The sequence below is a fragment of the Pleurodeles waltl genome, chromosome 11, assembly GCF_031143425.1.
Source record: "Pleurodeles waltl isolate 20211129_DDA chromosome 11, aPleWal1.hap1.20221129, whole genome shotgun sequence".
Lineage (NCBI taxonomy): Eukaryota > Metazoa > Chordata > Amphibia > Caudata > Salamandridae > Pleurodeles > Pleurodeles waltl.
Window position 1 is genome coordinate 127,376,798 of NC_090450.1, and position 27,899 is coordinate 127,404,696.

A 27,899-nucleotide genomic window follows, 5' to 3' on the forward strand; every position below is an offset into this window, starting at 1 on the left:
CGCGGTAAGAGCATCCACGCACTAGGCCTCTGTCCTCTGAGCCTGCGTCTGGGTCTGCTCTGCGCTTCCCTGAGTTTCCCGGAGCCAGAGCGACCCCCGCCCAACTAAGAGAGTTTTATGAGGCCATGCGCATCATATTTGGGCAGTCTGACCCCGTTACTGCGCCTTCAGGCCCAAGGGGTTCGGCTGAGGGGCCTTTGGGTTCTGCGCTGGCGTCTTCGGCTCTTGTCACCGAGCTCACCTCTGGATCTGTACCGGCACCGGTCGAGTCGATTATCGATGCTCCCAACGTTGGTTGTGCCCACTATCGACATCGACCCGATTCATATCCCTGACGACTCAGAGTCGGAGCGGCGTCGGTCGACGCCACCTTCGGCTTCGATGGGGCTTATTCGCCTCAGGTTGAATTCAGACCCTTTTTCTTATGTGTACGAATATTGGGAGGAATTGGAGGGCCCCTGGACCCTTATGAATACCAGGATGATCCTGCTATGGACTGGGCTCAGGAATTGGGCGAAGCAGGTTGTCTGGATACTTCTCCTGATGCTGGCATGCTGTCTCCTCCTACCGTGGCTACGACAGAGGGAGCAACTTATGGTATGGTGGTCAGTAGGGCAGCTGAGGTCCTTGGCCTCGAGCCTCCTACTGTTGAGGTCAGGTGTAATCTCCTGACGGAAGTACTTCAGCCTGGGGCCTCTACTTCAGAACCCCTTTTGCTTTTTAATGAAGCCCTCACCGATGTCCTTTTGGGTACATGGTCCAAACCCAACAGATGGGCTCCTGTGAATAGGACTATCGCACGCCACCATCGGCCCGCTCCGAATGACCCAAAATTCCTGTCCCAACACCCAACGCCTGAGAGTCTTGTTATCCAGGCTTCCTCTTCTTCAGGCGCATTCCCATCCCCACCTCCAGATAGGGATTCCAAAAGGCTGGAACAGTTTGGCAAGAAGTTGTTTTCTTCCTCCAGTCTCACGCTGCGGTCTGTGCCGTTTGGGCTGCTATACCCACACTTTTTGGGATACGGTTGCGCAAGTCCTGCCGCAGATACCGAAGGAGGCCCGTGCTATCGTCTCCCAAGCTGTTAACGATGGGAAAGATGCGGTAAAGTTCACAATCCGTTGTGGGCTGGACACGACCGACTCTCTGTGCAGATCGGTTGCTACGACGGTGGCCTTATGATGCCGTGGGACAGGGAATCAGAGGTCTGCCCGGTCCACCTCTGCCCACACTGCAACCTCCAAACCCTCCTAGTCCGTCCCCTCATTCCCGTCCAGTTGGTGGCAGGATTCGCCATCACCTGCCCCACTGGGAACATATCACCAAGGACAGTTGGGTTCTGCAGATTATTCGGAAGGGCTACGCCCTCCCTTTTGAATCTGCTCCACCATCCATGCCACCATACTTCAGTCACCTTCCAGAGGATCATTTGGCGCTTCTCCACCAGGAAGTCGCAGCTTTCTTGGCCAAGGGAGCTATGGAAAAGGTCCCTGTGCCAGAAGTAGGTTGTGGTTGTTATTCCCGCTACTTTGTGATACCAAAGAAGGACAAGGGCTTACGTCCTATCCTAGACCTTCGGGATCTAAACTACTTCCTCAAGAAGGAGAAATTCAAAATGCTCACCCTGGCTCAGGTTCTGTCTGCCTTGGACCCAGGAGACTGGATGGTTTCCTTGGACTTGTAGGACACTTATTTCCACATCCCTATCCTGCCTGCCCACAGATGTTACCTACGATTTGTGGTAGGTCACGAGCACTTTGTTTACCGTGCTCTCCTTCGGCTTTACCAGCGCCCCTCAGGTGTTCACGAAAGTGATGGCGGTGGTTGCAGCTCATCTGCGCAGTTTTGGGGTCTCAGTCTTCCCCTACCTCGATTACTGGCTGTTGAAGGCAGACTCGCCCCAGAAAGTAGTCTCCCACCTTCGGACTACGGCGGACCTCCTGCACACCCAGGTTCACTATAAATATGCCAAAGTCACACCTGACCCCTCTCAGTTGCTCCCTTTCATCGGAGCGGTTCTGGACACAGTGCATTTTCAGGCTTATCCTCCCGAAAAACGAGTCCAAGACATTCAGGCTATGATTCCGATCTTTGGCCTGGGTCTTGGGTTTTGGTGAGTCTGACTCTGAGGCTGCTGGGCCTCATGGCCTCCTGCATTCTGCTAGTAACACATGCCAGATGGCATATGTGGGCTCTGCAGTGGGACCTGAAGTTCCAGTGGGAGCAGCATCAGGGGAATCTTTCCGACCTGGTTAGATCTCAGAGGGGACTGCGAAAGACCTGCAGTGATAGCTTTCGAATCTGCATTGGGTCCACAGCCGATCCCTCTCCCTTCCCCAACCAGATCTCTCTATAGTGACAGATGTGTCACTTCTGGGTTGGGGTGGCCACATGGGAGAGGCGGAGATCAGAGATTGGGGCACCATATCAATCTTCTGGAGCTCTGGGCGTTCAGGCTTGTGTTGAAAGCATTCCTTCCCTCTCTCAAAGGGAAAGTGGTGCAGGTGTTCACAGACAATGCTACCGCCATGTGGTATTGCAACAAACAGGGCGAGTATAGTCCTGGACCCTTTGTCAGGAGGCAGTACGCCTCTGGACATGGCTGGAACATCAGGGCATTACCCTGATGGTTCAACATCTGGCGGGTTCCCTAAACGCCAGAGCGGACAAACTCAGCCGTCGCTGCACAGCCGATCACGAATGGCATCTCCGTCCGGAGGTGGCGCAAGGTCTCTTTCAGCAGTGGGGAAAGCCTTGGTTAGATCTATTTGCCTCCGCAGAGAATGTGCAATGTCAGCTGTTTTGCGCGTTGGAGTTTCCAAGGCGGCACTCGCTCTGAGACGCTTTTCCTCTCGAGTGGAACTCGGGCCTCCTTTCCACCTATAGCTCTTCTGCCCAGAGTTCTCAAGAAAATCAGGAACGACTGAGCCCAAGTCATCTTGGTGGCTCCGGACTGGGCACGGAGAGTATGGTATCCAGAGCTATTGAGCATGTCCATCAATCCTCCACTCGGCTGCCTCTTTGGGCGGATCTTCTGTCGCAGCAACAGGGGATGGTTCTTCACCCGAACCTGTCCAACCTCTGCCTTCATGCGTGGAGATTGAGCGGCAACAGTTGACCGCTTTTCCACTTCCACCCGAAGTCAGCAATGTTATCTTTGCAGACAGGCGTCCATCAACTAAAACTGTATACGCCTGTTGTTGGAATAAATTTGTGGCATGGTGTACCAACAAATCTGTTGATTCCCTTTCCGCCCCTCTATCCGAGGTTCTTCTGTTCATTCTTTCTTTAGCCGCAGGGCTCTGCTTTGGGCACCCTTAAAGGATATTTATCTGCCATTTCGGCCTTTCTTAGGCTACCTGATCAGCCCTCACTCTTTAAATCTTCTATTGTGAGTAGATTCCTAAAAGGGCTCACCCATTTATTTCCTCCCACTCCATTTATCATGCCTCAGTGAGTCCTTAATCTTATACTTACTTATTTGATGTTTACCCCCTTTGAGCCAATGCATAATTGTCCCTTGCAGCTCCTCACCTTCAAAACTGTCTTTCTGGTCGCTATCACCTCTGCTTGCAGGGTGAGTGAGCTACAGGCCCTTTCCTCAAAGCCGCCATACTTGTCATACAAAGTCGTGTTTCGCACTACGGCTGGCTTCCTTCCTTCCTAAGGTGGTTACACCCTTTCATGTAGGCCAGCCCATCACTTTGCCTACTTTCTATGCACCCCACATCCTTCCCATGAGGAGGAGAGACTCCACCGTCTGGACCCAAAAAGAGTGTTGGCGTTCTACCTCAATCGTACTAAAGATTTCCGGGTGGACGATCAACTCTTCGTTGGGTATGTGGGTGCGAAAAAAGGGAAGGTGGCGCAAAAACTTACTATCTCTCCATGGGTGCTTCTTTGCACTGGAATGTGCTACGCTTTGGCCAAGAAGCAACCTCCTGAAGGCTTGCGTGCTCATTCCACCAGAGCAACTGCTGCTTCCACTGCGTTGGCAAGCGGAGTTCCTGTCCTGGATATCTGCCAGGCGGCTACGTGGGCGTCCCTGCACACGTTTGCTAAGCACTACTGCCTGGACAGTCAGGTCCGTTGAGACTGCTATTTTGGTTGTTCGGTCCTACAGGACTTTCTAGTATGATCTTGGTTCGCAGCCCACCACCGAGGATGGCATTGCTTGGGTATCTATTCTAAGGTAAGGAATCTGCAACTAGACGTCTCTATCAGATGTACAAGTTACTTACCTTCGGTAACTAAATATCTGTTAGAGAAATATTCTAGTTGCAGATTCCTTACCACCCACCCATCCTCCCTGCTTGCAAATTGATTTCTAGGGACAGGGATTCCCCCTTTCAGGTCCTTAGCTATGGCGCACCAATCTCAGTGTTATTAGCGGCTCTGCACTTTGGCGTGGAAAGTCGTTAAAAGAAACTGATGTCACTGCGCAAAGGCGGCATCCATATACTACTCCCGATGTCATCACGGCAACCACGACACCTACGACGCCTGCAGAGTCGACTGATGCCCCCTACTGACGCGTAAGGGTATTGCTCAAAGAAAAATCTCTGGATCCAGTCTGACGCCTGGGGGGAAATTCTAAGGGAAGGAATCTGCAACTAGAATGTGTCTCTACCAGATATTTTGTTACCGAAGGTAAGTAACTTGTACTGTGAGGTCATAAGCAGTGCATTTTATGGGCGCAAGTTATAGTTGGTTTACTTAACTATAACTAGCAAATTTCAGTGTTTTATCATTTTTTAAACATTATGTTCTGTCACTTTGTCACCTAAGTATAATGCCATTTAAATATTTATCTTTTTGCAGTGAATTTCTGGGTTTTCTTATGCAATTTATGGAGTTTTTTTCCAATACCTAACTGCAGCGTCACTTTCACCTTTTTTTTTTCTTTTTTTTTTTTTCTTTTGGGTATCTATATGTATATATAAAATGCATAAATGTATACATATTTGTCTATTAAAATGTTACTGTTTCAAAATTAGGCCACTATTAAGCGACTGATGATGTATGGATTGAGTAAAACAGTTATAGGTGGTGGGATGAACTTATAGAGGCGTTGCTCTTTTTAACTATTTCTAGCTCCTTTAAAAATACATTATCCTACAAATGACTAAAAACGAGCACACATTTTACCCTATGGTTTCATACCTGCATTAACATCTCAAAGCTCATTTACTACAGGCTGCTTTTTCACGAAAGGCTTTAAATTCAGCAGCTCTTATTCCAACAATATGCCATTCAGGCACTTACATATCGAATACAAATTGTTTGCACTCTTGTTGTTCATTAGAACTCTTTGGGGATGATGCAGTTAATTACTAGGGAGTTAAGTGACAGAGTGCTGCTAGTTTTGGAAGCACACGTTTGACTCTGCATGTCCGCATGTTTTTCTGAATTGGATGCAGAAGATATTTGAGAACTCTCAGAAAATGTGATCTTGTTTTAGCTTTCTGGAGCACGAACCAAAAATTCTATGTCAAAAATATCTTTAAAAGCCCTCTTGAGTGGGCCAGAACCCAGTGACTGCATAAAGGGGCAGATAAAGAACCACCGAAAAAGAGCCTTTAGAGGCTAGAAGAGAATATTCCTGGTAGCTAGGTCTAGTAGCTAGGAGCAAAACATGCCTGTGAGAAACTGGGTTGTTGGTTGACGAGGGTTTAAGCCCTTCTCAAGCCACGGTCACAATCTTTTTCGAAGTGAACCACATAAGTCACTAAATGAACCTGTAGCTTGGCACAACAGCAGTCAGGCTTAAATGAAAGGCAGCATGTAAAATATTTATGCAACACACAAACAGCAATAATGTGAAAACATTAATAAGAAACATTCCACATTAATTTAGAAAAATTAAGCAAATTTTAATACATTAGACACTAAAATGGCAAACATTCGTCCTGTAGAACCAGAGATATGCAATTTTAATTGTTTTGAAAGAAAGTAGCACTTAGAAGCAGGGGGCGCCAATTGCAATTATCTGGTCGCTGTGGACTGGGCCTAAGTCACAGGTTCAAGCTGACCCCGTTGGAGCGTGGGCTGGATACTAGACTGGGCTCTGTCTGCTGTGTCCTGGACAACAGTGCAAAGTCCTGCATCTTCCTGCACTGTGCTGTCATCAAGAAACTGTAAATGGGAACTGCGATGTAAAAGTTGTACGCCGAGATGCAATGCGCTGTGTCCGTGACACTGCCTAAAAGGAGCTGCGATTCAGCGTTGAGATGCGTCATGCTGCTTTGAGATCAATGAAGCTGCTGGGGTTGCAAGGACGTGCATTGAGCTGCGGCATTTGTCTGTGTCTAGATGTATTAGACTGGTTTGGTGCATGTGAAGCCACCAAACAGAAGCTGTGATGCGTGTTCCTGTGTCGAGATATGTCGAGCTAGACTGGTTGTTGGTATAGAAGCGTCATGCTGGGTTGTGATTTGCAAAGCCACCAAACAGAAGTTGCGATGCGCAGTCCTGCGTCGAGTTGTCAGCACAGAGAATCCTGTTGCGTCCCTGTAGATCGGAACAGGAGGAATGCTAAGAGACCCTTGGAGACACTCTGGAGGTTCTAGGGCCAAACAGCCTGCCTGGCCTTAGTAGGGTAGTCCACAGCAGCAGAAGAGACCTTGTGCAGCACATCAGGCCTTTGGCAGCAGAGCAGACCTTGGGCAGAAGTACAGACTTAACACAGCAAGGAAGTTCTTCTTCTGTAGAAGTGATCTGTAGAGTGACCCTGAGGCTCCCCTTTTTTAGGTCGAGCATAGCAGCACGCAAGCGCTGCTTTTCCAACGTGTTAGTATGTATCTGGGCTTTTAACCACGCACACCCATCACTATCACTCGTTCATGGGCTTGCCTTTCAAAAATCTATTGTATTCGTTGATAAACGCTTTACATTTGTCCCTCCTTCGGGCGGTGTTGTTATCGCCTTGGCCATCGACCCTGTTACATAGATAATTGAACTTTTGCCAATAACTTTGACTACAAGTGAACTTTTTTCCATTTGTGCGCTCCCGCTCATGGCAGCTGTGGAACTTTGAATTGACTCACTTATGTCAACTGTTTTACCATTTTATTTTCAGTTTGTGTGGCAAAAAAAATCCAGTTAGTAATTTACAAATGTTAATAGCTCAAACTCGAGCAAACGTGAGACCCATTGCATTGCAAATGTTTGTTCTACCTGGTGCCTACATTGAAGTGGGGAAAGCTTCTGGAGTTTCCTCATACAGAGGTATTTGGAACTTCCTGCCTCTCTTCCTTGATACCAGTCTCTCCAGGGGCACAACAAGCTAGTGTGAAGACCTTTGTGTGTGAGCTGGGCCAGTGGCTTTGAAGTGCAAATGTGGGAGGTGACAGCCTCCACCCCTTGCATTCTGCCAAAGATGGCCAATCCTGCTAGCACTCTGCCCCGATTTTGTAATGCTGTCTTTGAGAAATTGTCATCAGTGGCCTTGGCTGGATTCACACAACTGCTTTTTAAGCCCAACTCCCACTTGGAATGCTATTGTAGCACTGAGTATTGGAGGGGGTCAGGCGAGGGGAAGGGGAGTGAGGGGAGGCACACCAGGGAAGGAGACCTACAAAGTAAATAGTTAAACACAGAAAAACAATATGCAATGTGCATATATCTATGTAAGGCTCTTTATAACACTCACAATAAGTGCACCACAGTTGATTATTTTTTTCTTTTGCAAATGAGGAATAAGGGAGCAGGAGTTATGCACCAAGATTACTTCTGACCATGGGCATAATTGATAACACTCATCTGTGCAGGCTGAATCAGAGGATATGATAATCAAAACACCATGAGGAACTTGAATCATAAGAAATATTCATGGATTCTTTAAAAACACAAAATCTAGGAACTTTCATGTCTACATCGACGAACAACTGTTATGCTCACATTTACGATATAATCAACTCTTCCTTTCATCAATAGTTACCATGAATGGAAAATATTGCTGCCTGCGAGTAACACTTGCTAGAATTCACAAAACTAAAATGAGCCAAGAAATGCGTCTTCCCTCAAGTGTTGTCTCACTAACATAAATGAAAGGGAAAAACATGTTCTGAGAAATAACCTGCTTTCCCTTAAATGCCACTTCACTGATACTAGTGAAAACGAAGCACATCGGGTGAAATACACTCGATCAAGAAGATTAATAATCCCCCTTACCGTAAAGGCCAGACTGACCTTAAATGTGCCCAAACTCTGGGCTCTAGATGCTGCTTATTCCAAATCAGCTCTGGAGCCCCGAGTGCTGATAATTACCAGGTAGAAGCAAGGAACAAAGTACTGGGTTTCCGAAAGCCTTCAGGACCGCAGAATAGTTAGTGTGGTTTCCTAGCAGGCCAGTTTTATGGGACCACCATGCCCAAGATGGCTGCCCACCAGGGATTCTGGGACATGTGGTCCTTAATAGCTTGGCGGGCGCAACATACTAATATGGGAGCATGAACGTTCTTTGCTGGCTCCCAGGAGTTATCTTCAGGGCCATACCCCTACCATGGGACTAATTACCAGAGGGCTGATCCTCTATAATGGGAGTCCAAGATAGCTTGCACTTCCTACTCCCATTCGCCCTGAACTAACACTGGGGTGGACTTTGAGGGCAATGAGTAGGTGCTGGTTTGAGGAGTCAAGTGTGAAACACTGGGTGCACACGTAACATGTGGGAGGCTGAGCTTGTAAGTTGCAGGATTCACAAGTCGAAGAATCTTATGAGGACCTGTGGATTTAGGGCGGAAGATGTTTGTGTTTAAAAGTTAAATGTTTGGTAGACAGCCATACCTTATTTCCTGGGTAATACATCGGACCCGGACTATGGTGTTTCTATTGCTGTGACTTGTACTGAAGCTTAGCTTCCCTAAGATTCTATTGTAATTATTTCTACACCTGGTGAATGTGGGTTAAGGAATCTCTTACTGCTTTTATTGAATGTATAATAGTAGCTACAGACACAGGTAGTATCTGACGGTGAAAGCCAAATAAACCAAAATATGGTGTCATGCTAGTTGATGAATGATGGGAATTGTTGTATGCTAATAAGGCCAACCAAAGGAGAGCTACCCAGGAGCCTATAGCATCTTGTGCAGAACACCATAAATATTGTTTAAGAGTTTGGTTGAGCCGTTCAGTCTGGCCATCATCCTGAGGATGATCACTTGTAAAAAAAGGTCAGATGAGATTTGTAAAGTTTTACACCAAGTCTGCCAGAAACGGGCAGAAAATTGAGGTCCTCGATCTGACAGGATAACTTTTGGCAAGCCATGAAGACGTACCACTTATTGAAGAAGGATTTCTGCTAGCTGACTTGGGAGATTTTTACAAACAATGGAAACACATATTTAATGAAACTAACTATGACTACCAAAATGACTGTATAATGTCATACTTCAGGAAGACCAGTAATTAAATCCATTGAGATATGCTCCCAAGCATGGAGTAGGTAGGGTTTATAGAAGTCCTTTGGGTTTAGAGTGATCAGATTTACTGCATGCATATGTTTCACAAATTGGCGATCTGGTGTGTGTTATGTCTGATCGTAGTGTAGGCCACCAGAAATGTTGCCGAATTCGTTCCAAAGTTTTTTGAGGGCCAGGTTGTTCGGTCAAGGAGGTGGCATGCAACAATTGGAAAGTAATTTGCCTTAACTCTGAGGCTGGTAAACTTAATCACGAATTATGAAACGTGAGACCTTGAGAAACTGTTCTTTTCAGTTGTTGGTTCAACCATTCTAGCTATTGGGTTATGTAGAAGTTTTTTCGAACTTCATTTAAAAAGTCTTCTGTGGAAGTGAGACAGTCTTGGAGGAAGGAATGCTGGACTGTGGGGTTCCCTGTGCATGCACTGCTAATGAATCTTGCGGGGAAAGAGCGTCAGCCTTTCAGTTTTCTATTCTAGGTCTAAATGTAACTATAAAGTCAAATTTAGCAAAGAACGGCATCCATCTAAATTGTCTAGGAGTTAAAAGATGTGCTAAACTCGTGAATTGTAGATTTCTGTGGTCCAAGTATACCGTGAGAATGAATTTGGCTCCCCAAAGATAATAACACCATTCCTTAAAAGCATCATGGATGGCCTTGAGTTCCTTTTCAGCAATTGCATAGATTTCTTCTGCTTCATTAAGCTTTTGTGACATATAAGCCACGGAGTGTTGTCTTGTCTCTGTGAAAAGGTTGCCCCTATTGCTATGAAACATGAGCTTCCACCACAAACAGCTTTTCAGGATTGGGATGAGCCAAGACAGGGGTGGAAGTGAAAGCCTTTTTCAAAGCATGTAAGGCGTCTTCTGCTTCTGAGGGCCATTCAAATTCCACTTTCTTCCTTAGTAGCTTGGTAATTGGTGTTACTGTTTGTGAGAAGTGGTTTATAAAACGGCAATGAAAGTTGGCAAATCCTAGGAAACACTGTATGTCTCGAACAGATCTAGGTGTGGGCCAGTCAGTCAATCCAATATTCCTCGGGGCTTGCACGCTGATCAAATGTTCCACCTCTAGGCACCACCAAATCGGAATGTCGTGGTAACACAGATTATGGGAGTAGCCAGGTGGGGGAAGGGTGTTGGGAATGGGACTGCGAGGAGGGAGATCTGTGAAAGGAAAGCATTAAACAGAGATAAAAATAAATAGAATCTCACTTGCCACTTGACAAATGCAATTATGTTGGTAGTATTTTGATTCTCTATTTCTTATATCCCCCTCTGAGAAACAAGGGCGTCTTACTTATTGAACTAATTTCTAATGTGCACTGAATTTCTGTTGTGCGCTTCCACAACAAAATCAAATGCACACTGAATTCCTGTGTCGTGCGCTTTCACAATAATCTCAAATGCGCACTGAATCCTCATGACAACACTCTTACCGCGCAGAGCACGGCCTGGTCTGAATGACGCGTCTGATCCGGAGTGCACCCAAGACAATCAAAGGGAACTGTTATTCAACTGTAGAACAGCTGAAATGCTTAGATAACCGCTCCGAAGACAGCTACACAGGAGCAGCTGAACCAGACTGGAGGAGAAGTCTGCCTCCAGGCTGCAGAGGAATAGTGAGCAAGTAATCATGGGCAGTGTCCCTTTTATACATGGGCCCCGCTCAAGATGGCCACCACTGTACAACTGGGAATTTGGAGTCCGTTTCCAACGGCACATCACATGTGCTCATAATTACCATATCAACAACATTGCAATATCTGAATGTGAATAGTACAACAGCATCAACAGTGAAAAGTGAAATTACAGTTATGGCATTTGCAATATCGGAATATATATATATATTACAAGAGCATCAGCAGTGCAAAGTTGAAGTACAGTTATGACCAAAATGTTCAAACTGAGTTTATTCTGATGGTGCATCTGGGCACCGTAACCAATATTTGGTGACCATGAGACTGTGCTGCATTTTGCCACAGCGTTCGTGAGAACAGACTCGCGCTTTGAATTCCCTACACTTCTTAGAGCCGCTATTTACTGTCATGACACAATCAGCAGCCACTTGGATCTTTCTTGTTTCCATTTGTAGCCCTGAGGGGGGGTAAGAATAACGGCCAAAAAACTCCACCTGCATCACATGGAATTTGCATTTACTTAATTTACAAAAGAGATTGTTTCCTTAGAGCCAGTAGTTCTGAGCTAACATGTTGTACATGTTTTTGTTCAAATTCTAAATAGATGAGGATATCATATATGTACACAATAATGAAAATGTCCAGAAACTCCTGCAGAACATCATTTAGGAAAAATTTAAAGGCAGCGGGAGCGTTACAAAGTCCGAATGGCATTACCGAATATTCATAGAGCCTATACCGCGTTTTGAGCTCAGTTTTACACTCATCGCCTTCGTGCATGCGAACCAGGTGATATGCTCCCTTAGGTCTAATTTTGTATATACCACAGCTGTTTTCACCTGGTCCAACAGTACAAAGCACTTCAAAGCTCTACAGTCTATGCAAGATCCTAACTTCCCATTGGCCATAGAGACAAGAAAGAGTGGCAACAAAAACGAGTGGCAAAGCTGCTGGAGACCTGGAAGGACGGATAACACCATTATCTAGGTATTTGTCCAGATATTGACGTAAGTGTAGATTCTCTTTCCCTGAAAGTGTGTAGAGGCAGCAGCTGGGTACACCAGCCCCTAGGCAAGAGGTCGATACGACACTCGTATGGTCTATGTGGGGGGTAGTGTTTTTGCTTCCTGTTCACTAAAAACATCCACAAACTGTTTATCGGTAGTTGGTAAGACTGTTTCCTTCTCTTCTGCTGTAGCAATCTGTAACCCTTGGCTATTAGTTATGTGTTTTTTACTTTACCAAACAAGCACTTACTCTTGCAAAGAGGTGAAAGGAAAAAGTACCTGCTGGGCATTTCAGTCTATCTGTTGATTATGCAGGAACATCCAAGGCATGCTTAAAATTAAGCTGTATTGTGGGGCCTTAATTACGTTAAATTGCATACATTCTTCATGCCATTCTTTTCTTCTGTCAACACAAACCATTAAAATGGCCTCCGTTTGTATCTTCACCGGAACCCCAGAGAGGACACTTCCGTCCACAGCTTGTACCACTTCTGGAGGCTTTTATCTTTGTGTAAGGTATTTCAAGACTTAGAGCAGTTTCAAGATCCACACAATTTCTGCTGGCTCTGGAATCTGAGTACCAAGTCTGAGTGTTGTTGCTTTGCCAGAATGATCTCTACTTGTAAGTGAAAGTAGTTAACACGATAAACTGAACAAGATTTGATGCAAGGGATGGTCATAATACCCACGTGGTCCCCCTTCCAAACTGCCTTGGCATTCTAGTTTTTCAATTTCCCCATCTGCAACAGCTGCATTCTTTTTGGCGGGTAAGACAGCTACTGTCTTTCCTTTAGGTCTGATAGGGCGCTCTTTAACAAGTGGTCCTTGCGTCCACAATATAAACATTGTCCATTTCTTCGATGTTCTATCTCATCTTTGGACAAAAGTTGTACAATTGTCCCATATTCCATAGGTTCTACCACAGAGTCCAAGGGCTGGTTTTGGTGTCTGGGTTGTACGGGCGCCTCCCAGACGTATCAGCTCGTTTTTTATCAACCTTCCTTTCAGAAAGTCTATAATCCAGTCAAAGCGTCAGATTGTTTAGGTCTGAGCACATCGTGGGTTGTGGGTCTGTTTGTGCTAGAACATCTTTGAACTCTTCTTTTAATCCCTGGTAAAACAAAGTACCCCTCTTTTCCTCTGGCCAGGATGTATCGGCTATCAAACGATTGAAATGGGACAGATAGCTGACGAGATCTTTGTTTCCTTACCTGACTACAAGGACTTGTATAACTTAAAGCTACATGCCCGGCTATTTAAATACACTTCTACGTGCCCTATGGACTGTTTGTGGCCTACCCAAGGAGTGACATATGTATTAAAAAAGAAGGTTTAGACCTGGCAAAATGTTTAATTTGCCAGGTCGAAATGGAAGTTTATAACTGCACACACAGGTTGCAGTGGCAGACCTGGGACATATTTAAAAGGATACTTAAGTGGGTAGCACAATCAGTGCTGCAGGCCCACCAGTAGCATTTCATTAACTGGCCCCGGGTGCCTTACAAAGGAGTTACAAATAAATTAAATGTGTCAATAGGATGTAAGCCAATTTTACCATGTTTAAAGAAGGAACACAGGCACTTTATCTCTGACTAGCAGGGGTGAAGTACACAGTGTGCTAAAGCCAATATAAACTGGTTTCATTAAACGGGAGGGATGAAATCAAAATGTTTGGGGATGACCTGCAGAGAGGGCTAAGTCCCCCAGTGGGCCAGGGGTTTTGGCACATCTATATTTTATTTTCCAGGCAGGACCCATACTTGGGACCCCCTTGCCAGATTCTTGGGACCCATCTGACTGGGGCCAGCACATGACTTCAAGGTCCTGGAGGACCAAAGGAGCAAATGCAGGGCAGCTTATGTTGCCTACCCTGTGCTGGTGGGGCAGGGTCTCACAAGCCTCTTGTCCCCCAGCCCGGGCATAGAGAGCAGGGGCAACCGCACAGCTCTTGCAGTGGGCAGGACTACAATGAGAGCTTACCCCAGCGCAAAGGGGACAGAACAAATGTTGCTGCCTCCCACATGCGGCACAGAAGGTGCATACAGGCAGAGAGAGCCAGCAGGAGCTGCAGGGCCTTGGGTATCTCCCCTGGAGCTCCCCCCGAACACCACCATCCTGGTGCCTGACTGGGAACGGGCACACAGCAACAAAAAGACATGCGCATGAGGCAACTATATAGTAAAAGGCAGAGCGGCCGAGTTTCTCATTCTGTATGTATTCCACAGGTAAGACCCATCAAGACCGCCCTCCCAATTGCTTTATAAAATCTGGACGTTGTCCTATGTAGTGCCCCAAGCTAGGCAAGGGAACCACCAACGTTATGCCAATGGGTTGTTGGGTGCTGCAGGAAATGCGGCAGCCCCTAGGAATGTTTTGAAAATAACAACAGTACCTTTCCCAGGGGATGGAACCCCTGATCCAAAGAGAGGTTTACCTTCACTTTAGGCACTCCCAGACATTAAGCTTTTGCTATTGGGCTTTGGAGAGCAGGGCCTCTTGTGGCTGGTCCTGTGACTGCAAGGGTTGTCTAATTATAGTAAAACAAAAAGACTGAGGAACATGTTTTTTTTTAAATGCTTTATTAATAATACTGATGTTGATACCATAAAGTCTACTATTATAACTAATGTTTTTTGTTGTTGTTTTTTTTGTTTGTTTTTTACACTATTGGTGCTGTGCCTGTTTATTTTAAAGGTGGTGCATTGTTAAATCATGACATGTGGCTAGTTTCCTGAAGAGCTGATACCCTGGCAAAGTGAATAGGCTGCTGTATTTAAATATGACACCCCATTACATTTTGTTGTTGCATCTAATATAAATGTCTGGTATTGTAGCCATAGGGTTCAGGACCACCTTAGGGCTGTAATGGGATATGAGAGTTTCATCAAAAGTATTTAATTCAATGTACTTTTCCTTTAAAAAAAATTAAGGCATTGACTGGGCAAAGATTTATTGAGTGTTGCTCCTGCATTCCAGAAATGTGGAATTACTAACCTACACCCTCTCCACTGAGAAGACCTTGGATTACTCTGCTTCACTACCCTGAAAGTGTCAAATGCTGCAATGAGGTGCTTGATTCTCTGTAAAAAGACAATTGCAGACTTAGTACTTGTAAAGGACTCACATTCTTCCCAATTAATAACCCATTTCCTTAAACACAGTAAGTAAAGCGCTGTTAGAGATGATCAATGCAATTTTGCTTAGAGTGAAACATCAGACTGGTTTTGCACTAAATCCCGTCCTCTTCAACATTTCCCTACAAATACTCCACAATGACTGTAAATAAAGCAGGGAAACTTTAATGGAGACATAAAGTGCAGTACTATCAATTGTGCCTTGGTAGGCTAGTTTCCCACACAACTTGCTCTACACTTCATAAGAACTTGATCATACAAACAGGCTTAGTGACATAATTGCATTTGATGGACAGGCACTAGTTGTTAAGATCATTACAGCACTCAGCAACAAGGACAATGATGTATAACAAATTTTCATATGTATAACCAGCTGATTAAATGCTTTAAAGTTAATGGATTCTCATGGTCTGTCATTATTAAGTGATTTATTTATTTATTTAATAAGGTTTTAAGATAGGGATCAGATGTACCACTATTGTGTTGCTCACTGGTGACTAGTTTAACATCCAACTCAGCAAATTTGTTAGTTTCAACAGTGGGTTTTCTTCTTCTTAGCAAAGCCGTGATTTTTGCAGAAAATTGTTCTCAGTGACCGCTATCATGAACACACTGTCCAATATAGTCATATGTAAGGCATATATCACAATAGTTAGTAAGACTTTTCATAAGGTGCTTGAGTACACTGTTTAAAACCCATAAAATATAAATGATTTTTACGTTTATTTCAACCTTTTTTATTACTTCAACAGTGGAAGGCTCATGACGGTATTATTTTAAAGGTAGATTGGAATGCTGTCAACGACCAAATCATCTCTGCTGGTGAAGACTGCAAATACAAGGTATATCAGCTTAAAGCTCTCACATAGTTTTAACTATCTTTACTTTTGATTTTTCCAGCAAGATCTTCAGTCAAAGTGTTTTGTATATTTACTGAAGCATGAAATTTAGAAAACATTATTACATCAGTGTTTTGGCTTCTTGGTGCCAAGAGACAACTAACGTGCTCTATATGTGTGATGTTAATTGTTTAGCTTTAATAAAAAAACAAAATAGACCTCAAAGACCTGTAACTTGGTCTAATCGTATATATAGAGAATTTCTTCTTCATACACTGATTTGATGTCCAAACATTTATTTTTTTTGATTCATGGTTTCTTATTCCCTATCACCTTTTGTGCTTTTATTGCAGCTGTATGTTCAAGTTAATATTTTTGTTATGGTTCTTGGTTATGAACCTCTATTTTTAATGGTATCTGCTTAGGTTTGCATGTCTTGCAGTGATACCTGTTCATAGATTGTATCCCTTACCACAAAACAAGATGCAGATGTGAGCAGTTCTCATTCCAATCAGGCCATGTGGTTAAAAGATCTTGTCACTGTCAGGCTTCGTCTTTTGAAGTAGAGAAGAGTTGAGTCTATCTCCCATAACTGAGTACTGAAGTTGGCCAAATCCTGGAAGCACTGTCTTTCCTCGGAGAAAGGTATTGCACTTAAGGCACTGATGATGTCTGTTTTCGTTCAAGTCTTGCCCAATTGTCTCCTCTTTCTCCCCTTAAATAGAACATTGGAAATTTTCAGATCGTGTAAACTGTAGTCAGTTTGACACACTGAAGCAAGTAATCAACTAAACTTTTTCTTTAAAAGGATTGGTATTTCTACAAATCACTTCCCAATCCTCAGCACTTACTTAGCTTATTTTGGTTTGAGTTACCAGCATTCTGTGGTTGCACTTAATTAATTTGAGGAGTCCGAGTTTAATGGGAAAGCCTTTATCAAAACAAAGACCTTTATTAGTACTGATACCTTTGACTTTTAGAGATACCAACTGACGTCCAAATATAATCTCTTCCAAGCAAACTCTGATCGTAGAGGAACATTTTACATGGCCTACTTATTTGCAGGTGGGTTTGGAGATGGAACTGGATTCTTAGTACATAGATCAAGATACATTGATGGGTGGGATTAAGCCAGGATCACATTTCCTATGCTAATGGTATTTGACTATCTTCTTAAATCATTAGTTTTAGTTCATAATGCTTTTTTTAAATATAAATCTTTTTATTTATTTATTTTTAAATATTTCTTTATTGCTTTTATATGTCAACATGACATATTGCATAGTATTAATACATCTGACCCATCTGGCCATTATCAGTAACAAGTCGTAACAACAATGATAGAGGGGGGAAACAAAATTGCTGGCAAAATGAATCTGAGCACCCACATTATGAATTCAGTAAAATTGTTGTACAGTTTATAAACATTCACCATATCACCCCCACACATCTATGCCATTTAGCCCTCAATCAGCCTAGAATGCCCACATCTGAAGGGAGTGTGTATTTGTTTTAGGCACATATTCAGTTCTGTAGCATGTTGAACTGAGTGTGGACACTGCCAATACTCCATCACTAATTTTCGGGAAATCAAAGTGAAGTAAGTGCCGCCCCGATAGCTCGTGAACGTATCCATGCTTCATAGGCTGGTGGCTCAGAAGATTGCCATATACGAGTTATAAGGCATTTGGCCACCAACAACCCCAGATCCAAAAAAACAGGACGTTGCTTTACATTTTTTACCGCTAGGAAACAATCCCAGGACACACGCCTCTCATGTCAATAGTAAGGGTCGTCCCACACAATACATCAAGTGTGCATGGACTGAGGTCCAATAGTGACTCAGGGCAGGACATGACCACATCGTGTGTAGCAAGTCTGCTCCTAAGCACTGACACAAGCGGACAAGCCTCATCCACGTGGTTAAAATATCTATTGATCTTATCGGGGATAAGGTAAGCCCTTTGTGTGACATAATATTGAGTAAGGTGAAATCTGATATTGCGAGGTACATATGTGGGTGTCTCTAGTATTGTCACCCATTTCCTGTCTGTGAAAGGTTCCCCCGTCTCCTTCCCACTTCCTTCGGAGGGGCGCAAGCGGGCCAGGTAAACACGCTAGTGCCAAGGACTCCTTGTATAGAGCGAGCAGCCAAGGGGCCAACTGGGCTGTGTAGGCCTTATAAAAATCAGCCGGAAGCCCATCCAGGCCAGACGCCTTGCCATCTACAAGTGACTGAATGGTCTCCCGTATCTCAGACAATAATAAATAATAAAAGATCGTCTAATTCTAGACATTGCTCTGCCGTAATCCGGGGCAGTAACCTCTCCACAACCTGTAGTGGAGTAGAGGAGATAGAGGCATATAGAGATTCATAATGAGTATGAAATGCCTCATGTATCAAGTTCTGGGTGTATAATAAATCACCGGACAACGTCCGAATAGATAGCACCAAGCTAGGGGTGGTCTCCCATCTTATTAATTGTTCATTAACAGAGTGTGCTGCGTAATTGAGGCATCGCAATCGCTCAAGGAGCTATGCATGGGTTTTCCGCATGCCTAGCAATCGGGAAACGACACTAGGGTTCTGCACAACTTCCGACTCGTGCCGCAACAGGTGTCGCTCTATCTCGGACACCTCCCAGTCCAGCTGCCTGCATGCTCCAATACTGAACCCTATACGGTGACCCCCCCAATGCAGCCTTAAATGCGTCCCATTCTATCGAACGGGAGGATGCCGTGTCAGCATTTAGCTCAAAATAACTAATGATCTGTTGGCCAGTCGACTTGCGGAATGTCGAGTACTCCAACACAGTTGGCTGCATTCTCCACTTAGGAACAGGGGATTGCGCAGACCCACCCCAGTCGAGTTGAAGGTTTTGAGGATTGTGATCCAAATGAGTATGGCCCATATAATCCGTCCCCACAACCGCCTGATGCAGAGCGGCGTGCAGAGTAACTTATTGAGCCGCACATGCAGAGCCGAGTAGAAGGAGTACGCTCTGGTCTCCGCATTGTAATATCGCCAAATGTCCGTCAACTGCCAGTGGTGCGGCCAGGTTACAAGAGAGCAGGCATTGGATATGGCAGTGGTGCACGCTAATAGCAGGAAGGATCCATCCAGGTACGTATCTGACACGCAATTGAAATCTCCCCCAATCAACCACAGTTAGTCACCCCAGTGTGCCAGCAGTCGACTGAGTTTGTTTAGAAAAGTAGCCTGATCTACATTGGGAGCGTATACATTGCCACGGAGAACTTGACGGCCACTCAGTCGGCCGTGGACGAACACACGGCCATCTGTGTCCACAACCTGTTCTAACAAATGGAATGGAACTCCCGGACGGATCCATATAAGTAGTCCCCGCGCATATGGTGACTAGTTTGTGGAGTACACTTGGCCACTTCATTTTCTTCTAAGTTTGTCTGCTTCTGAACTTGTTAGATGTGGTTCCTGCAGTAGTGAGTAATGAGCACCATGTCGCTTCAAATAGGAGTAGACCGCTTATCTGCGCGCAGGAGTATGAATGCCACTCATATTCCACGTAACCACATTAATGCGCGCCATGTTTTATAATACCAATAAACGATGGTGCTTAACATAGTTGCCACACATCCAACTGTGGTAATGTAATGTGCAAATGGGCTGAACAATATGTGGTGAGTGCCTTCATGTGTCACCTAGCGCTTAACTGGGATATGAGCAAACAACAACAATCAACATATTGAAACCATGTCATAATGAATACCAAAAGAGCAGTACACCTGAACCTGTGACCGCCCAAACCAGTTGATAACAACTAAATAAATATGAAGGTCTCCTCACTGTAGGGACAACCAGCTGAGGGCCTACCAAACTCAGTAGCATGTGGAGTCAAACATATGCCACCTTGTAAATGGTACAGTGAGTTTGACTACAGAAGGAGTATTATACATTAAGGATGTAGGAAAATGGCTCCCTGTTGCAGTGACCCCCTCCCCCTCCCCCCTCCCCCCACACACACACACATACACATTTTTGCCTGGTATTGATGCTGACTTGACCCCAACACCAGTGTTCTTTCACTAAAAATGTACCATTGTTTCCACAATTGGCACACCCCTGGCACACAGATAAGTCCTTTGTCAAAGGTACCAGTGGTACCAATGACCCTGTGACCAGGGAAGGTCTCTAAAGGCTGCAGCATGTGTTGTGCCACCCTAAGGGATCCCTCACCTAACACATGCACACTGCCATTGCAGATTGTGTGTGTTGGTGGGGAGCAAAAGGCAAAGTCAAAATGGCATCCCCCTTGGGATGCCATGCACACAAAATACTGCCTGTGGCATATGTAAGTCACCCCCCTAGCAGACCTTACAGCCCTAAGGCAGGGTGCACTATACCACAGGTGAGGGCACAGCTGCATGAGCAATATGCCTCTACAGTGTCAAAGTCCATTCTTAGACATTGTAAGTACAGTGTGGCCATATTAAGAATATGGTCTGGGAGTTTGTCAAAAACGAACTCCACAGTTCCATAATGGCTACACTGAATACTGGGAAGTTTGGTATCAATCTTCTCAAAATAATAAACCCACACTGATGCCAGTGTTGGATTTATTACAAAATGCACACAGAGGGCATCTTAGAAGATGCCCCCTGTATGTTACCCAGTCCTTCAGTACCGGACTTATTGGTCTGTGCCAGCCTGCCACTGAGGTGTGTTTCTGACCCCCTGGGGTGAGAGCTTTTGTGCTCTCTGAGGACAGAAACAAAGCCTGCACTGGGTGGAGGTGCTTAACACCTCCCCCTGCAGGAACTGTAACACCTAGCAGTGAGCCTCAAAGGCTCAGGCTTCATGTTACAATGCCCCAAGGCACTCCAGCTAGTGGAGATGCCCGCCCCCTGGACACAGCCCCCACTTTTGGTGGCAAGTCCAGAGGAGATAATGAGAAAAACAAGGAGGAGTCACCCACCAGTCAGGACAGCCCCTAAGGTGTCCTGAGCTAAGGTGACCCCTGCATTTAGAAATCCTCCATCTTGGTTTTGGAGGATTTCCCCAATAGGATTAGGGATGTGCCCCCCTCCCCTCAGGGAGGAGGCACAAAGAGGGTGTAGCAACCCTCCAGGACAGTAGCCATTGGCAACTGCCCCCCAAGATCTAAAACACACCCCGGAATTTAGTATTTGGGGACGACCGGCCTGTCTCCAGACTCTAAAAAAAAATAACTGCACAGCGATGCATCCAACAGGGGCCAGCGACCTCTGAAGCCTCAGAGGACTGCCCTAAAATCCAAAGGACCAAGAAACACCCGAGAACAGCAGCACTGTTCACCTACAGCAAAATTTTTGTAATTTTCTAACAACTTCTAAAGAACTCACTCTTCCCGCTGGAAGCGTGAGATTTTACCCTCTGCACCCAACACCCCTGGCTCGAGCTCCAGAGAACCAACACTACAGGGAGGGAGGACTCCCAGGTGACTGCGACCTTGTGAGTAGCCGGAGACGACCCCCACAGCGACGCATTCAGAGAGAATCCAGAGGCTCCCCCTGAGAGCGACTGCCTGTAACAAGGAACCTGACGCCTGGACCAAGCACTGCACCCGCAGCCCCCAGGACCAGAAGGAACCGAACTTTAGTGCAGGAGTGGCCACCAGGCGACTCTCTGCCTAGCCCAGTCGGTGGCTGGCCCGAGAAGCCCCCCTGTGCTCTGCCTGCACCGCTAGAGTGACCCACGGGTCCCTTCATTGATTTCTATTACAAACCCAACGCCTGCTTTGCACACTGCACCCGGCCGCCCCTGTGCCTCTGAGGGTGTGTTTTGTGTGCCTACTTGTGTCCCCCTCAGTGCTCTACAAAACCCCCCTAGTCTTCCCTCCGAAGACGCAGGTACTTACCTGTTGGCAGACTGGAACCGAAGCACCCCTGTTCTTCATAGGCGCCTATGTGTTTTGGGCCCTCCTTTGACCTCTGCAACTTAATGGCCCCGTGTTGCTGGTGCGGTAACTTTGGGGTTGCCTTGAACCCCCAACGGTGGGCTGCCTATGCCCAGGAACTTGAACTTGTAAGTGCCTTACTTACCTGAAAAACTAACCTTTACTTACCTCCCCCAGGAACTGTTGATTTTTGCACTGTGTCCACTTTTAAAATATCTTATTGCAATTTTAACTAAAATTGTGTATGTTACTGCTCTAATCCAAAGTTCCTAACTTATGTGTATGGAGTACCTTGCATTTTATGTATTTACTTCAAATCTTGAATCTTGTGGTTCTAAAATAAATTTAGGAAATATATTTTTCAATATAAAAACTATTGGCCTGGAGTTAAGTCTTTGAGTGTGTGTTCCTCATTTATTGCCTTTGTGTGTACAACAAATGCTTAACACTACCCTCTGATAAGCCTACTTCTCGACCACACTACCACAAAATAGAGCATTAAAATTATCTAATTTTGCCACTATCTTACCTCTAAGGGGAACCCTTGGACTCTGTGCACACTATCTCTTACTTTGAGATAGTATATACAGAGCCGACTCCCTGTAAATGACAATTGTGTTCATAGGGAGAGACAAGCTGTAAGGAAACGCCTCCTTGGCATGGTTACCTCCTAACTTTTTGCCTTTGCTAATTTGCTGACTGGCCAGTGACTCCTCCTTGTTTTTCTCATTTACTTATGAGGTCCCAGCACCAGTGTTCTTTCCCTAAACTGTACATTTGTCTCCACAATTGGCACAACCCTGGCACTTAGATAAGTCCCTTGCAACTGGTACCCCTGGTACCAAGGGCCCTGATGCCAGGGAAGGTCTCTAAGAGCTGCAGCATGTCTTATGCCACCCTGGGGAGCCCTCACTCAGCACAGACACACTGCTTGCCAGCTTGTGTGTGCTAGTGGGGATAAAATGAATAAGTCGACATGGCACTCCCCTCAGGGTGCCATGCCAACCTCACACTGCCTGTGGTATAGATAAGTCACCCCTCTAGCAGGTCTTACAGCCCTAAGGCAGGGTGCACTATACCACAGGTGAGGGCATATGTGCATGAGCACTATGCCCCTACAGTGTCTAAGCAAAACCTTAGACATTGTAAGTGCAGGGTAGCCATAAGAGTATATGGTCTGGGAGTTTGTCAAACACGAACTCCACAGTTCCATAATGGCTACACTGAAAACTGGGAAGTTTGGTATCAAACTTCTCAGCACAATAAATGCACAATGATGCCAGTTTGCAATTTATTGTAACATACACCCAGAGGGAATCTTAGAGATGACCCCCTGAATACCTACCCGACTTCTAGTGTAGGCTGACCAGTTCCTGACAGCCTGCCACACACCAGACATGTTGCTGGCCACATGGGGAGAGTGCCTTTGTCACTCTGTGGCCAAAAACAAAGCCTGTACTGGGTGGAGGTGCTTCTCACCTCCCCCTGCAGGAAATGTAACACCTGGCGGTGAGCCTCAAAGGCTCACCCCTTTTGTTACAGCGCCCCGGGGCATCCCAGCTAGTGGAGATGCCGCCCCTCCGGCCACTGCCCCCACTTTTGGTGGCAAGGCTGGAGGAGATAATGAGAAAAACAAGGAGGAGTCACCCACCAGTCAGGACAGCCCCTAAGGTGTCCTGGGCTGAGGTGACCCCTGCCTTTAGAAATCCTCCATCTTGAGTTTGGAGGATTCCCCCAATAGGATTAGGGATGTGCCCCCCTCCCCACAGGGAGGAGGCACAAAGAAGGTGTAGCCACCCTCAAGGACAGTAGCCATTGGCTACTGCCCTCCCAGACCTAAACACACCCCTAAATTCCATAGTTAGGGGCACCCCAGATCCCAGGAAATCAGATTCATGCAACCTAAATAAACAAGAAGGACTGCAGACCTACAAGCCTGCAGAGAAGACGGACGACTACAACTGCTTTGGCCTCAGCCCTACCGACCTGTCTCCAACTTCGAACACCTGCAACCAGCGACTGATCTGACAGGGACGGGCTACCTCTGAAGCCTCCGAGGACTGCTCTGGATTAAGGGACCAAGAAACTCCTGTGAACAGCGGCCCTGCTCGAATCCAGCTACTTCTTTGCAACAAAGAAGCAACTTCCAAAGACTGCATGTTTCCCGCTGGAAGCGTGAGACTTCACCCTCTGCACCCGACACCCCTGGCTCGAGATTTAGAGAACCAACACCTCAGGGAGGACTCCCCAGCGACTGCGAGCCCGTGAGTAACCAGAGACGACTCCCCTGAGCCCCCACAGTGATGCCTGCAGAGAGAATCCAGAGGCTCCCCCTGACCGCGACTGCCTGTAACAAGGGACCCGACGCCTGGAACCAACACTGCACCCGCAGCTCTCAGGATCTGAAGGAAAATAATAAATACTCCTACGCCAGGGGCTAGACATGATCCTAGAATGGAAATTGCAATAACAGAAGAGGATTGGATTGGTTACTTCTCCAAGATTTATAGCCCGGCTTCTGACACAGAGTTACTTGATCCTCCAATGAGTTATACCACCCAAAAGAATTCACGTATGATTATAACACCTCAGTTCAGTCTGGAGGAAGTAGTAGAAGCTATAAACTCAAGTAAAGCGGGAAAAGCACCGGGTCCCTATGATGTACCGGTAGATTTATATAAGGCAAATGTACAAGTATGGGGCCCCTTATTGACGCAGGTATTGAGGGCTTACAGTATGCAAGGACCTCTGCCATCTTGGCTAGATTCCATTATTGTCCCCATATACAAAAAAAGGTGACTGCCTTAACCCAGGCTGTAATAGACCCATCTCACTACTTGACACATTAGCTAAAATAGCTGGGAGAGGTATTCTGAATAGATTACAGTGCTGGGCTGAGGAAAACAATGTCTTATCTGAACTACAGTACGGTTTCCGCACAGGAATAGGCACAGTGGAACAAGGACTGAATTTAAGTATCATAATTGGGAAATACACAAAGATTAGAGAGGGTAACTTGTATCTGGCCTTTATAGATTTATCTTCAGCATTTGATTGTGTAGTTCATGAGAAACTATGGGAAATCCTAAGTAGCATAGGGGTAGAAGTGACAATAATCCAGTTCATACGGGAACTGTATCAAGGGAGTAGAGCAAGGGTAAGATATGGGACAAGAGGGGAATGCACTAGACCTTTTGGTATACACAGGGGAGTACGTCAAGGCTGTGTATTAGCCCCATTCTTGTTCTCAATATATATAAATAAGTTAGAACTAGAATTAATAAGCAAATGTAAAGATCTCCCTCAAATAGGCCATCGCCCGATTCCGGCCCTACTCTATGCAGATGATGCTGTAATTATGGCTCAGACTCCACTAGCCCTCCAAAGACTTTTAACAACTTGTATCACATACATTACAGACTTGGGCCTTACCGTCAACCGTTCAAAATCCTTTTTAATGAATTGTGGCAAGAAATCAATTAAGACTCATGATATCATCACGCAAGACGGAAAGATTGATACAACTTCAACATTTTCTTATCTGGGCATAATGTTCGATAAGCAAGGTTCTTGGGCACAGTGTGTAAAAACTAAGAAGCTACAGATCTTGAAGACACACCGGCCTGAAGATTTTTTCAAAGTGGCTTGGAGTGATTACTCCGCAGAACATGCTAAAGGTCTATAGAGCTAAATGCATTCCGTCTGCCACGTACGGAGCGGGGGTGTGGGGGTATATCAATTGTAACACGATCCAAACGGTGGGAAGTGATTTTTTGAGACATTTGTTAATGGTACCAAAATGTACTTCATCATATATTAGCCATGCAGAACTAAGGGCCACATTTTTAGTTGATTTAATAAAGATACAGCCAATATTGCTATGGCATAAAATTTGGACCTCAGAACATACTGGCCTAAATAGGGCAGTGTTACGGGATTGTATGGCATCCGTTTTTTCCTCTAAGAGTCCCTTGGTTGAGGTATATTATGACCTTTGAAAATATGGGCCATAAAGTATACTATACAAACCCAGAATTACTGAAGAGATTACCCAGGAAAGATCTGAGGTCCCTGTCCCTGAAGTACTTAGAAGACCAGAGGTGGATAGGAGAGGCAAAAAAACATACTGTCATGTCTAATCAACTGATGCTGTCCACGGAGGGTATACAGCCTTACTTGATAAATGTAGTAAAATCTCGACATCGTTTCGTTCTCCCTAGGCTAAGGCTAGACACGTTCCACCGTCTGGCAACTTTTTCGACCATGAACGATTTGAGTACAACACTAGGGGTCTGTCTTTGTGATACAAAGTCACCCCAAAATACAATACATGTTGTTCTCTTCTGTAAATTTTATGGAAAACAGAGAAAGCGTTTTTAATGCCTTTTTTAAGATCCACCCACATGTGACAATGTCGCCCTGCATATCTATTCACAGATGTTACCTTCTATTGAAATATGTGGCATTTTAGCACACTTTTTAAGTTCTATAATTATTGTAAGAAAGTCCTTGGGTGGACTGGTAACATGATAATTCGGCCACCAAAATATTTACAATGCACTGTCTAATATGTTATTGTATTTTAACTTTTTGTATTTATTGCCACATTTTTTAATTATGTGATTTTTAACATATTTGTTATGGGTATTTTAAATTTTAAGATTTGTTTTATGTGCTGCTTTTATGACTTGTCGAAATAAAGCTTGTATTGATTGACTTACTCCAGACCAACAGGTTTTTATATTGGGGACGCGCACAGGAAGGCGGGGGAAGGAGGCGGCAACCCTCGTTTTGGGCAGGAGACCTTTAACTTTGTTTCAGCGCTCCCGCCTCGCGGGACGCGCACAGGAAGGCGGGGGAAGGAGGCGGCAACCCTCGTTTTGGGCAGGAGCCCTTTAACTTTGTTTCAGCGCTCCCGCCTCGCGGGACACGCACAGGAAGGCGGGGGAAGGAGGCAGCAACCCTCGGCAACCCTCGTTTTTGGCAGGAGCCCTTTAACTTTGTTTCAGCGCTCCCGCCTCGCGGGACGCGCACAGGAAGGCTGGGGAAGGAGGCGGCAACCCTCGTTTTGGGCAGGAGCCCTTTAACTTTGCTTCAGCGCTCCCGCCTCGCGGGACGCGCACAGGAAGGCGGGGGAAGGAGGCGGCAACCCTCGTTTTGGGCAGGAGCCCTTTAACTTTGTTTCAGCGCTCCCGCCTCGCAGGACGCGCACAGGAAGGAGGCGGCAACCCTCGTTTTGGGCAGGAGCCCTTTATCTTTGTTTCAGCGCTCCCGCCTCGCGGGACGAGCACAGGAAGGCGGGGGAAGGAGGCGGCAACCCTCGTTTTGGGCAGGAGCCCTTTAACTTTGCTTCAGCGCTCCCGCCTCGCGGGACGCGCACAGGAAGGCGGGGGAAGGAGGCGGCAACCCTCGTTTTGGGCAGGAGCCCTTTAACTTTGTTTCAGCGCTCCCGCCTCGCGGGACGCGCACAGGAAGGAGGCGGCAACCCTCGTTTTGGGTAGGAGCCCTTTAACTTTGTTTCAGCGCTCCCGTCTCGCGGGACGAGCACAGGAAGGCGGGGGAAGGAGGCGGCAACCCTCGGCAACCCTCGTTTTGGGCAGGAGCCCTTTAACTTTGCTTCAGCGCTCCCGCCTCGGGCCGGGCCCGTCCTGCGACCGAAGGAGGCCGGGCTGGGCTGGGCCATACCATTTTCATCCTGACTTCCGAGGTTGGTGACCAGCGGACGAACATACTTTAGCCACCCGGATACCTTCCCAATATAGGTGAGCAGTACTTTAGGCCCTCCTGGCGTTTCAGCTTTTCTAAATAAAGCCCCAGTAGAGCAAAAACAGGGTGGGATCAGGAGAGGAAGAGCACCTACGGAAATAGACTGTCAAACTTTGGGGCTGGACTTAAGTGTCTTATTAAAGCAAGATGGGTAGACGGAAGGGGGGGATGCCTTTG

General features: G+C 45.9%; 1 protein-coding gene across 3 annotated transcripts in view; it reads left to right on the forward strand.

Moving 5' to 3' along the window:
- Positions 1-27,899, forward strand: part of IFT80 (intraflagellar transport 80) — a 543,739-nt gene that overhangs the window by 148,919 nt on the left and 366,921 nt on the right. For all 3 annotated transcript variants that reach the window (XM_069213254.1, XM_069213255.1, XM_069213256.1), the window contains exon 7: positions 15,955-16,044. In XM_069213254.1, coding sequence (XP_069069355.1) covers positions 15,955-16,044 — 90 coding nt within the window. The remainder of the gene's footprint in view (positions 1-15,954; positions 16,045-27,899) is intronic.